Below are 13,609 nucleotides of genomic sequence, written 5' to 3'. Positions count from 1 at the left end.
AGTAGAGAAGACAGGGGAAGGTTGGGGGTGGTAACACAGGGAGAGGGCTCTAGCTGCAGTCCCAGTGGAATATAAATGTTTGTATTGAGTAAGTGACAGAACAGAATGAAAATAAATAAGTATTTCATAATGTACAGGACTGGACATTGATTGGACATAGAGAAGTAGTAGAGAGGAAATGGAATTCAAGCATGGATTGTACCAAGCAGAGTTCCAGATTATTAGGTGCAATTTATAAATAAATGTGTCCTGAAATATCTATACACCCTTGCAATTAGATGATGGGCTAAAATATGGACAAAGTAATAGTTTTCAAGCTAAAACATTCTTTGCCAATGCTCTTTTGTCAAGCCTTTAAAGCTCTAGGTGTAAACTCATTGTAGTAAGTGTTCATCTTTACAGTGTGTGCTTCTATATACAAGGACACATTTAATCATGAATTTATTGGCGGAGTTTCTATGAGTTGTGCTTAAATAGTTTTCAGTGTAGCATATCACATGTTTATATTACTATACACTTGGTTACTTGAGGCATCATTTGCTACTCCTAATTGGAATTCATAACAAGGAAAGAACTTTTCCTCAGAGGGAGCTCGGAATCATTTCGTGTAATTGTTCCTCGTGTAAGACCGCTATTTTATAAGCTTTGGGGTTTAAAAGAAAAAGGTGCAGTTGCTCTCACAGTGCTCTTAGTTGCTCTGCTATTATGTCTGCTGAGGTTCTGTTGACGGGATTGACAAAGGACCGAAAGGACAGGGGCTAACACTAAGGTGGGATTGTTTTCACTCATTCTTTGAAACATTCCCAATACATGATTTAGTGAAAATACGTTTTTTAAATGTCAGATGTAGGAACTTTAGTGTGATTTTTATCTCAGCATTACAAATATGGCTGATCAGTTATCAATCACGTAGATAAAACTGAGTGAGTTTGTTTGCATGCTATTTATTTTAACTAAATCCCTAACAAGCCTCATCTGCTAATTGGACTTAGCATTTCTGTTGCTAAATGAGAAGTGTTTTGGCTGCTACAGAGGATAGTAAGATCTACCCAGTGGAATACACATTAACATCTGTTATCCTGTCCTGCTCCAGCTCGGCTCTTACCAAGTACAGCCGCCCCAAAGTCAGAGTTGTCAAATCTGTGTGTGTGAGCGTGTCTGGCTTACCTATATGTGTGAGAGCAAAGCAATGGTCACTATGTGAAAGACCAACCAGTACACTTTATACTGACAATATTACTTCCATGTCTTTCTCTTTTAAAGAAGTTAACTCTTGATTTGGCTGGACTTCGAAAAGAAAAAGAAGATTTGCTGAAGAAATTGGAGTCTTCATCTGACATCACGAACTTGGCTGAAGAAGTTTCTAGAGTAATGGCCCCACAGATACAAGTTACCACACTGGGTCCTTCAAGGAGCATGGATTTAGAAATGAAGCAATTACAGTGTAAACTAAAGGTGATTATACAGTATGTTATGTACAAAAACATCTCATGAGTTACTGCATTCTTCAAAATATATTTAATTGATTTTAATTTAGTTCAGTAAAGGTCACCATGATAAAGTATTTCAAAAGCATGACTATTGCATCTGACTTAGTCATTCAGGTCTTGTGGTCTGTTCTCTTTCTGGTTTAGGATTTTTGTCTTTTCATAGACAGATAAGCACCGTATCCTACCTTAGCAGCTAATGGAAAGTAGCCACTAGCTTCTGCTCTAATATTCAACTCCTGGCTGCTGACTGAGTCTCGGTCCAGATGAACCGAATCTTTTCAAACATATTTTATCAACAAAATAAGGATTGTTTTCCTCTACACTTGCTACGAATTTAATTACTTAGTTGTTGGTTGGCAATCAGAATGCAAAGACGAGAAGTGTGGAAGTGGGGAGAAAAACCCAACAAAATCAAAGATGGATTGTTCTGATTGTCCACAGCAAGATAAACCTGGGGGTGGGAACCTAAGGAGAGTTCTTTTCATTTATAAAGAATTATATCTAACTCCAGATAACTTGTCAGTAACTTAAAAGTGAGGCTCACCTTAGTTTAAATAGAATTATAGGAAACAAGATCCATGTGTTTTAAACAGCTTCTTAAATAAACTAATTAGCCAGGCAGTGGTGGCACACACCCTTAATCCTAGCACTCAGGAGGCAGAGGCAGAGGCAGAGGCAGGTGAATTTCTGCAAGTTCAAGGAAAGCCTGGGCTACAGAGTGAGTTACAGGAAAAGGTGCAAAGCTACACAGAGAAAACCTGTCTTGAAGAACCCAAAACAAAACAAAACAAACAAAACCAAACAAAAAACCAAACCAAACAAAAACTAATTATTTTTCACATATTGAATAATTTTCTTCAGTGAGAATTGCTAACTGGAAGCTGACAGCAGTTGATACAGGACCGTTGCCATGATAAGCATCATTAGAAGGGAAACTCTTAACTGGAAATGCATTGAGTGCTTTATAATTAGCATAACTGACTGTAAGGAAAGCAGTAGGACACTAAACTGTCAAGCAGATGCAGAGTTATTCTAAGTCCAGAGTACAACATTTTTGGTTTTGTTTTTCAAGACAGGGTTTCTCTGTGTAGTTCAGGCTGTCCTCCAACTCACTCTGTAGTCCAGGCTGGTCTTGAACTTGGAGATCTGCCTGCCTCTGCCTCTCAAGTACTGAAGTTAAAAATCAGCCCAGAGTATGATGGTTTAAGCTGGGTTTTAAGTAGAATGAAATAGGGTAAAAATGTAGGCCAGCCATTGCTTACACTATCTCATTAGTAATAATCAGTCATGAAACGGGCATTAATTTAGCTGCTTCTTAGATATCACCTTGAGACAGTTTTTACATGGAGAACATGCATACTAGAAATGTAAAGCAAAATTGTACACATTTGGGAGCATTGCATTCTCTTAAAATGTGTTTTTTCCCCAGGAATATAATATAATATACAGTTTATAAATTAAATGTTTCAGTGTTTAGGCTTCATGTACCAGAAGATGGGACCAATACATTGTCTTTAATCGTATACTATATAGATGTTGAGTTACAGTTCTTTTATATAGTTTAAGTATTCATGTTCCTACTTTAACTTTTCACCAAGATAAAATATAATGGTAGAGCCAGTATCATCTGACTTCTAAGTATTTTTAGTTGTAATAGCTTTAAGTTGAGTTATATTTGACATATTTGGTTTTGCTTGCTACAAATGTTGCAACAATTAAAATTTGAAATGTGCTCAAACATAATTTGCCCATATCTGTGAGCTAAGATATTTACATTGTAATTTTTACCTGTGTGCAAATAAATGTCTGTCTAGTTTCAGGGAACGTGAGATAGAAAGGTGGAACATGAGAAGGCATCCAGCAGCTTGGTTGTATGGATGCTGGAGTCTTTGGACAGCTGAGCTGTTAAGAGACAAAAAGAATAATGTTTGCTTTCATCCTGTCTTATTTTTTATCTTATGTTTTAGTATAGATGTTCTTCTGGAAGAAACTTACGTACACAATAGTTTCTGCTACTCAAAATTTGTTTTAATATTCTTTCAAATTAGTTTGCTGAGACTACTATAAGAAAATATCACTGACTGGCTGGCTGGCTTAAAACATTTCAGTCAGACCTATGGCATGTGACTTTAATCCCAGCACTCTAGAGGCAGAGGCAGGTGGGTCTCTGGGGTTTGAAGCCAGCCTGGTCTACACAGTGAGTCCCAGAATAGCCAGAGCTACATAATTAGACCCCGTCTCAAAACAAGAAAACGAACAAAAACATTGGTTTTCTTAGAGGTCTGCAGGCTGGAAGGGCAAGGTCAAAGTGCTGACTCTTTCCTCCCCCGTGAGTCCTTGCTTCTTGTCGTGTTGAGGGCAGCCTTCTACCTTTATCTTCACATGGCCTTCCTTCAAAGATCCCTGTGTCTCACTTTGCAAAGACCTCCCTCAGATTAGATATGGGCCTCCTGGAGACCTACCTCATTTTACCTGAGTTACCTCTGAAGGAAATACCTCCAAACACAACATGCTCTGAAGCACTAAATGAGGACTTCACCATACAATTTACGGGGACACAATTTAACTCATAACACATGTCAGATTGCTAATGGTGATTACCTAGGAACTAAGTCACTTCTAACTGATGTTTAGGAACATTGTTGAGAATTTAATCTGTTAAAGGTCTACATAGATCATTTCTCTAACACTGCTCTTTTCTGTGAATTTCTTATATACTTTCAGGAACTGGTTCATTCATTCTACTGTGGAGCTCGTGGGTATTTGCTCTGTCTTCTTTTGCCCCATTAAGCGTGTTTCCTCAAGGTACTCCACAGAGCTAGATACAGAGGTGGATAATAAAAGCTAAAATAACGGAAGTTCTTTCCAGGAAATGATGACAATATTGGCATCATTTCATTTTTAGTTCATTAATACTCCATTACCGACAAGTCATGGATTCGGCACTTTTAGCTATATAAAATATAGCTGTAAGTCTCAAAACAGAAAGGAATCAAACGACTATCTTCAAATCTACTGAATCTATTCCTTTAAAGATAGTATCAGACTTTACATGCTTCCCTGTGCTTTTCATTTTAAATAAAGTTCTAAGTTCATTTGTTTTACTTCTCAATGGAAACTGCTTCAGAAACAAGTTTGCAATATGAATATTAAAGGACAGAATGGATGTTTTAGGCAGGTATATTTAGAGCAGAGAGAGAGGGGGAGAGAGAGAGAGAGAGAGAGAGAGAGAGAGAGAGAGAGAGAGAGAGAGAGAGAGATCCCAGCACTTGGGAGGCCAAGGCAGAAGCCCCAGGGCTTTGAGGACCCAGATTTAAACTTACATGTGTTATTTCAGCCATGTTCTTTTGGTGAAAGCAAATCACAGATGAGACCAGATTCAAAGAACTGGCAAACAGCTGTCATGCTTTTCAGGGGGAACAGCAAGTTATCTGTGATCATATTTAGTCAATTACAGTTTGTGAGTAAATCTGTCATTCATTTTAAGTTGTCTTACTGAGCCATTAAGACTCCTGATTACATAATTACATTTTACTCCAACGATTCATATTTCCCATTAAAATATTTGAGTCCTATACTATGGCTCATGTTCCTAATAAGGTTTTGCATGCCATATAATGATTTTACTATAAATATGTTATCTTTATTGTAAAATATAAAAAAATCAAATACAACATTGAAAGTACATTTTAGTCATTATTAGCATAATTAAAATAAATGTGCGGCTCTTTCTCAAAGCAATGCCTTTTGTTTTAGATCAAGATAGAAAAATGAATTGAAGTTATGTTTATTTTAATCCAGAATGCAACTAATGAACTCACTAAGCAGACATCCAATGTGAAGTCTCTGAAACTGGAACTCCTAGCAAAAGAAGAACACATAAAGGAGATGCATGAAAAGTAGGATTTCATATTTCTATCTGTTGTATTTGGTGCCACCTAGTGGTTGTCATGTCTCCTTACCATTCCACTACAATAAACAGTATCAGTATTTATCTTTCACAATAGAACTTTACTTTTTAAGATCATGAAGGTTTTTTTTAAACACTTGTAATGATTTATTTATTTTTATTTTATGTGTATTAGTGTTTTGCTTACATGTATATCTGTACAAGGGTGTCAGATCCCCTGGAACTGGAGCTACAGACACCTGTGAGCTGCCATGTGGGTGCTGGGAATTGAACCCAGGTCCTCTGGAAGAGCAGCCAGTACTCTTAACCACTGAGTCATCTCTCTAGCCCCTTAAGATCATGTTTAAGACTACATAAGATGGAATTTTAAGGAATACAACGTAGAGTATAATTGATGACAATCTGGTTGCTTTTTTTTGTTTGTTTTTTCGAGACAGGGTTTCAATGTGTAGTTTTGGTGCCTGTCCTGGATCTCGCTCTGTAGACCAGGCTGGCCTCGAACTCACAGACATCTGCCTGGCTCTGCCTCCTGAGTACTGGGATTAAAGGCATGCTCCACCACTGCCCAGCATCTGGTTGCTATTTTTGATTAGAGCAAAATATAAAACTAGATTTCACTTAGCATAATTTGAATAAATAAAAATTAATGGCTTTATGAGCAAACAAAATCTACAATTGTGAATTCTTAGACTAAGAGAATATATCGATTGGTACTTGAATAGAATTAATTCCTAGGTTTATAAAGCCAAGATCAAATGTGAAGGATTTGTTGGCTTATAAAAATAGAGTTTCTTTTGTATATATCATTTTAAAAGGAGTATAAATACCCTCTCACATTGAGCAAAAGTGGTTCTCTTTCTCTATATTTTATAACTTTAGTAAAGCTTTTATGTGATAATATGTTTAGATAGCACACATCATTGATAAATTCCTCATATGCCTACCTATAGGCAGAACTATGAGTGAAGCTTTACTTTGCATGATATTAATAAATCAAACTTAGACAGAGGATTGCTAGCTGAGTGCAGTGGCTTGTGCCTGTAATTCCAGTGTTAGGAAGACTGAAACAAGAAGACTGCCACAAAATCGAGACCAGCCTGGGCTACAGCGGGAAAGCCTCTCTCCCGAGTCCTCCAAATAAAAACAATTCTTATTTTACCTGAAGATGTCTTGAAGTTTCTAGATCAAAGGCACTGTTGCTTAGTGGTTCCTGATGAGGAGTCTGGGAAAACACGGAGTCCTGGCTCCTTCATCCACTGGCTCTGTGCTTGTGTCTAATAGTCTTAATTCACGAAGGTCTTTTGAAGAATAAGTGAGTCAGGACATAAAAATTTATAATAGCAGCTATGTATAACAAGGTCTAATCAGCATTAGCTGCTGTCATTCAGATCATCAGCCATAGTTACAGGATCAGTAGTGGATACCATTGAAGGTACCATTTTATAAGTCACTATCTTCAACTAACTGATATGTGGATTCAATCTCAACTGATCAAATTAAACAGTATGTCTAATTTTAGTTTCTTTGTGTATTACACAATTTTTACATTTTTATCCAAATTACAGTGTTGTTTCTTAACATTGTTAGGATTTTGATCGTCTCTAAGTATCACTTCAATATTTCTAAGCAATACAAAAATGTAATTTAAGTATAATCGGAGTTTTCATAAATTATATAAATTATAAAGATCTCAGTTAATCTTTCTTTCGCTATAATGCAAATATATAATAGTAACAATTTCACAGATTATGGATTTTGATAAACATATGATACTTCGATACTTATTTCAATGCAATTTTATTTTACTAACATAGTGGCAATATCAGTTTTCCAAAACTAACCGTGGGCATGACCATGGGTACCATATATCAAGACACTTTCTGCCCCTGTTAAAATCTTCTCTCCTTTAGGATGTCTCGGTTGGAGAGAGATATAACCATGAAAAGACACCTGATTGAGGACTTGAAATTTCGACAGAAAGTAAATTCAGAAAGTAATGAGAATTTTAATGAAATGTTAGAAAGTCTTGAAAAAAAGGTACCAATTTTTTGTGTTCACTGATAAATTATTTTCTATTGTACTAATTTTAACATAAATATTCAGTATTAGGCAACAATATAAAATACTTGCAGGATATATATTAACAGTTATAAAGTTATGCCATTTTTATTTGTTTCAGAATTCAAGACTCCAAAATTCCACACATAGTATACCCACAGAGTCTGCCTGTTTGTGTTCTGTCCTGCAGGAAAACGTTTAGTTTTTAAATCTCAAGCGTTTCTGTTGTATATAATGATGGCCCAATTTTTTTTTATATTATTTAAACCTACAGTTTATAAGGACAGAATCAGGCTAATGTACCATTGTAACTATTAATCCAATAATTATCAAATGCCCTTAAAAAACTGTAAGTTTTCTTCCATAGACTTAATTTAGTGTACATGGTAGAGAATTTTTTTAAGGTAGCTGTATAATATATGACCCCAAACTAAAAAGGTTTTTTTTAATTCTTTTAAATACTATTTACGCAACTCACAAAGCTTTACATTTTTTATTTGTGTTGGTGTTTTGCCTGTATGTATGTATATGTAACACATGCACTCCTAGTACCTGTGGAGGTCAGAAGAGTGTTTCAGATCCCCTAGAACTGAAGTTTACAGGTGGTTGTGAGCTGTCGTATGGGTCCTGGAAATTGAACCTGTTTCATCTGCAAGAGCAACATGTTCTTTTAACCACGTCATCTCTTCAGCCCCCTTACTTGACTTTCACTTCATTCAGATATAGCTTTGAAAACCCTGTTTCAATAATTATTTCTTTGTGGTATTAAACTTAAAATGAAAAACAGTTTCTTCTGTTATTCTATGAGCTGTGTAAAGAATGTTGTCATTATTCTATTATACATATCATGCATTTTAGTTTGGTTATTGACTTAAGAATTGCTAGTTTCTTCATAACTTGAATACTACAAGTAGACTACTTGAATTTGATAAAGTCTATGAGACAGTCAATGCAATTAGACTCATTCAGTTTCTGATGAAACAATACAGTGCACTACTATAATGCATTTACTCATAGTAATTACCTTCTACTGCAGGTGAAGGCATTAACTGAAGAATGTTCCAACAAGAAGGTATCAGTTGATTCACTAAAGCAAAGACTTAATGTTGCTGTGAAAGAGAAGTCACAGTATGAACAGATGTATCAGAAAACTAAGGAGGAGTTAGAAAAAAAGGTATACTTCCAAACATTCAGATGGAGATCCGAATGTAGTGACACTGTTCTCATTTTTAATGCTATCACCCTTTTCTCCCTAAATCAATATGAACTACTTAAAAATGCCACATAACTGTAAAGAGTACTGTCTCACTACATGAAACACTAAGACTCTGCTTTACTGTAATGAGTGTGCTGTATTAGCAAAATAAAGAAAAGCAAGGATTACCTGTGCCTAAATAAAAGTCAGTGGCAAGTCTGAAATAATGAAATCTTTTCTTGTCGGATCTGTCTAGTTCATGCTCCCACTCTGTTCATGAACGGTTTTTTCTTTTGTGACTGTCCATCTCTGCAGGATCTCAAGCTGAGTCTCCTCGTATCAAAAGTGAACGACACAGAGGCAGCGATGACAAGGATTGAGACAGCCGCAGCGGAGCAGCTCCAAGGCTTAGCGCTGCAGAGTGAGCAGGTCCTGGGAGCTGCGCAGAAGAAACTGGGGGCAGCCCATGAGAAGATCGAAGAGTTCCTCATCTTTGTGAAGGTTTGAGGCATTGATGGCTTTCGCACTTGCTCCTTATTTCGGGCAGAGGCGTTGTCCTCCTCCTGAGGATTTGGTAGAAACATCAAGTTCCTTGCATGTCTTTGTTATTGTTTTGGGACGATCTCACTATATAGAGCTCAGCTGGCCTCAGACTGTTGGTTCTCTTGCCTTTATCCTCATGAGGTTTACAGGTGCTCCTGGCTTTCTTCTTGCTTTACTAATCTACAAAACCCTTTCTCCTCCCTTGTGGGCCACAATGTTCAAAATTTCTCTGTGTAACAGATTTTATGGTTTGAGTTTTAAATTATTTACCCTGTTGTTAGTATTTCTTTCTTAACATTAGTTTAATAATGAAATGGTAGTAGTCAAGTAATCAAGATAGATTTAGATGAATTACATCATTTCCACTCTGGTTTAAAATCACCCAAGCAAGGACAAAGATACTCCTGTGCTCAGTTAAACCAAGAGGTGCTTGAATTAGTATAGCCAGAGAAGTAGCAAATGGCTTAGGAGAACATAAAGGTAGCGAAATGCCTGCACATAACTGATGGCTCAGTTATATTATCTAGATGCTACCTAAACTTTGAAGAACCCCAGAAAGATTTATGAATGAGCCCAGGATGGTCCCGCCCTGTTTAACCCCCTATAAAATGTCCATAACTCCATTTAGTGCCTTTCACTGTTTGTCATGTAGTTAGTAGGTATCTATCACTGCTAGCTAAACCATGGTGATTTACTTAATAGCAGGAATAATATTTTATTCATCTTTATTTCCACAGCGTGTACCATAGTGTCTTGAAAAGAATAGGCATGCAATAATGATCACTAATCAAATTAATTAAATTAAGTTTGCATTGGAAATGTGAAATCTTAATGGTAATCCTCTTGACCTTCAATGTTGATTTTAAAATGGTTTACAGTGGGAAAGAAAGCCTGTTCCTTTCCCCACTGCCCCATACACATTTCCCTCTGTGTTTCAGTCCTTGGTGAGCAAGGGCTTTCTGGTCCTCTCCCTGAAGAGTGCATGAAAGCCAGCATTCCAGAATGTAGAAACAGGGCTGAAAGGGAACTCTCAAGAAATTCATATTGCCTCAGTAGGTGTGCATTTTCCACTTAAGAAATCTTCATAGAATGAAATTTTAAATGTCTTTCTATAAAGTTATATTACTATTCACTGCCTTCTTTTCCATGACCCACCATAGTATGAATTACTCATTTACACCTCACTAAGTTGGCTGGAGAGATGGCACCCTGGCTAAGAGCACTTGCTGCCCTTGCAGAGAGTCTAAGTTCAGTTCCCAGCACCCACACTGGGCTGCTCACAACTGCCTCTAACTCCAGCTAGTTATTCAAAGGCCATATTGATCCTTAAAGGTGACATACTGGTCCTTTATACTAACTGACAATGATATAAGTATAAATAATTGATAGATGAATTTGAGATTGTTACAGTTCCATGGATCCTTAACTTGAATAACATTTTAAAAAGTATAATATAGGACAGGCATATTAGTCCATGCCTTTAATCCCAGCACTCAGGATGCACAGACAAGAGGATCTCTCTAAGTATGAGGTCAGCCTGGTCTACACATAGGAGGTTCCAGGCCAGCCTGGGCTACACAGTGATAACCTGTCTCAAAAGAATGTATAATACAGCTCATGTTTAGTATTCTTACAGAATTTTTATACTTGATTTAAGACATTTAGCATTTAGAATACCAACTTCAGAATCATTTGTTTTCCCATGCTTAAACAAAATATATAATATTGGCCCTGAATCTACTGAATTATGGTCCCAATTGGATAGGACCTCAAATCTGCATTTGCCAAATTAACTAAATCAATAGAATTGAGGTTTTAAATGGGGGCTAGAAAGATGGCTCAGTGGTTAAGAGCACTAGCCTCATCGGCAGAAGACCCAAGCTCAGTTCCAAGTACCCACAAAGAGGCTCACAAACATATGTAAATCTGGGATCTGAAACCATCTGTGGCCTCCAAGGGCACCAGGTATACCTGTGGTCCAGAGACTTACATATGGGAAGTTTAGAAGCATTGCCTGTGTTTAACAATTGAACCTATATGACAAATCCGTATTTGTTTGGCATTTAAAACTTAAAAAAAAAAATCCCAATTTCCAGTGGTAATTTGATATTTGTTTTAATTGTGTTTTATGCTGATATATGCTTGATACTAACATCATGTCTCTTTTTTAAGTTTTCTTAATCAAAGGCTACAAGCAGCCAAACACAGAAGTATTGGTCAAGACTAGGAAGTTGGGTCTTAGTAAAAGGGGACCAGCCTCTTCTCATCTTTTCACAGGTGACCTGGGCCTGGGCAGAGATGCTCAGGGGCCACCAGCTCAAGCAGCACAGCCTCTGTGGCTTCCTGCCTTTCTGTTTGTTGTATTACATCTTCTATCCTTTTATCAATTTTAGACCTTTTGTAACTGAACGTTATCTTGCCTCTGGAATCTACTCTTTCTCACTGTTCTCCAACTCCTACCCATATTGGGCGTGTTTCTGCCATTTCCCACCAGAAGGCCTTCTGGTCTTTGTACCCCCTTTCAGAGTTAACTTAGGGCCTTCTTCTGTATGGATCTGTCTTATAACCTTGTAGCCAAGAGGACAGAGTTCAACTCTGCTCCATACTAGCTTTGTGATCTCAGGCAACTGATCTAATTCTCTGTACCTCAGTTTCCCTCTCCATAAGAAGATTATAATAATAAAAGCATACCTGAGCTTAGGGTTTGAATAAATCATCATAGCTAAAAGTTCAGAATGGTTCCTAACAAGCTAGAACTGCTCTGTAAATATCAACTATCATTACTGATAGCAGTAGTAAGAGAATAGTTATCTTCTGATCAGTTATGGTGTATATAATTAATATGTAATTGTAAACTTTTTCATTTTTGTTCTGTTTCAAGTATATTATATAGCCACCTTGGGGGCAGGAACATTATCAATAATTTCCTTATAGTACTACCAGCCAATAAGGCTCATTACATTCTTGAGGAATTGATTAGACAGACAGATACACACACTTATACATTGTACAAGAATTATAGCCACTTTTCCAATTAAAACTGTAAAGGCAAGAGCTATTCATAACTATATATAGTTCTTATGTGGATCATAATAATCACAATGCATTCTGCACAAAGCTTGTTAGATATCATGTACACTAAACTACTTAATAAATATTATCAGTAGTTTTAATAGTACTAATGTTTGTTCTGGTACTGTTGTGGAATCTATGTTCCCTTTAGTCTTTTCATTTGTTTGTAGGGCACAACCAGATTATGGAAGAGGTGGAGTGGCCATCTGCTCTAGATCTAGTCTTGAATATGGAATTTTGCCCTGGGGTGAAATCAAGTGCTTTGAGCATCTGGGCTGGATATATGTGGCAGAACTGAGGCTTTGAATTCTCCTAATAACTGGATAAAACACACAAGGGAAATTTCTAGAAGTATTTGCTCAGTTTGAGTCAGCCTTGATATATAGGCTTGTTAATGTGCTTGTATGTGAGAGTCATATGCCAAGCACCATTTTCTCAATGTTCTTTTGTTGTTGTTAACTAAAAAATATATACCAGCCAAAGAACAATATTTAGTTGGAAAATGTGCATGGTTTCATTATCATTATGTATTTTTGTTTGGTAAGATTTAGTTAGATGCTCAGGGTTTATGTACTTCTTTCTTATTTAATGTAGACATTTGTTAACATTCCAATTTTGTTTATATTTGCAATGGTTTATATTTAGACACTGATCTGTTCTCTTAATTATGAGTTTTGAACACTTCTGTAGTAAAAATCAACTTGAATTCACACTTAATCTATGTCTCACTAAAGGAAAATTCAAGCTTTTAAAAGGAAAAATTCTTACTAGTAATATATTAACAGGTGAACATTAACCTATGTAAATTATACCTCAGTAAAGCTGTTTAAATATTGTTGAGACACAGATACATTTCTGAACTTTTTGTCAACCCAGAAGCACCTCTGGATTCTCCTAGAGAAGAGGACCAATCACCTGCCACACCCTCCACCTTGAACTCCCAGAACCAGGATTTCAAGCCTCTTCATAATTTTTCAAAAAGTTGTTTCTAAAAGTGCATAATTTCTTCAGGAAATCATGATAAGGATGGTGACTTTAGAGTTTCTAAGTAGCCTACCTGCCCCCACATTTGAATATTACTGAAAAGAAAGTGTAGTCAGTTTATTAGTATGGTGAAATTCAAGATCAAAGTTGTTAGCTAATACACTCAAGGCTCATGGATAAAGACTAGAAAACTTTAAGAAAATAAAACTGGAAAACTAGAAATACTAAGAGTACAATATGATAGTTTACCGCTTCCTAAACACTATTCTTTCTGGTTTCAATAAATCATCATAACTGAAAACAGAGTAGCTTTAAGTTGACATGTCTATCCAAGAAAGTATTCTCATTTTGAAAATG

The 13,609-nt window shown here is 36.5% G+C and overlaps 1 protein-coding gene across 9 annotated transcripts in view; it reads left to right on the top strand.

Moving 5' to 3' along the window:
* The window catches only part of Cntln (centlein), a 265,736-nt gene that overhangs the window by 226,341 nt on the left and 25,786 nt on the right, over positions 1–13,609 (top strand). For 7 of the 9 annotated variants that reach the window (XM_052715950.1, XM_052715948.1, XM_052715951.1 and 4 more), the window contains 5 exons: positions 1,264–1,455; positions 5,292–5,389; positions 7,311–7,437; positions 8,495–8,632; positions 8,969–9,154. In XM_052715950.1, coding sequence (XP_052571910.1) covers positions 1,264–1,455; positions 5,292–5,389; positions 7,311–7,437; positions 8,495–8,632; positions 8,969–9,154 — 741 coding nt within the window. Of the gene's footprint in view, positions 1–1,263; positions 1,456–4,214; positions 5,271–5,291; positions 5,390–7,310; positions 7,438–8,494; positions 8,633–8,968; positions 9,155–13,609 lie in introns of those variants that run through there. The other 2 variants (XM_052715957.1, XM_052715956.1) reach the window with 2 other exon arrangements.

Source organism: Peromyscus californicus, unplaced genomic scaffold (genome assembly GCF_007827085.1).
Source record: "Peromyscus californicus insignis strain IS unplaced genomic scaffold, ASM782708v3 Scaffold_5__1_contigs__length_169319896, whole genome shotgun sequence".
NCBI lineage: Eukaryota > Metazoa > Chordata > Mammalia > Rodentia > Cricetidae > Peromyscus > Peromyscus californicus.
The sequence above is the reverse complement of the archived record's forward strand: the minus strand, read 5'-3'. Positions and strand labels throughout refer to the sequence as shown.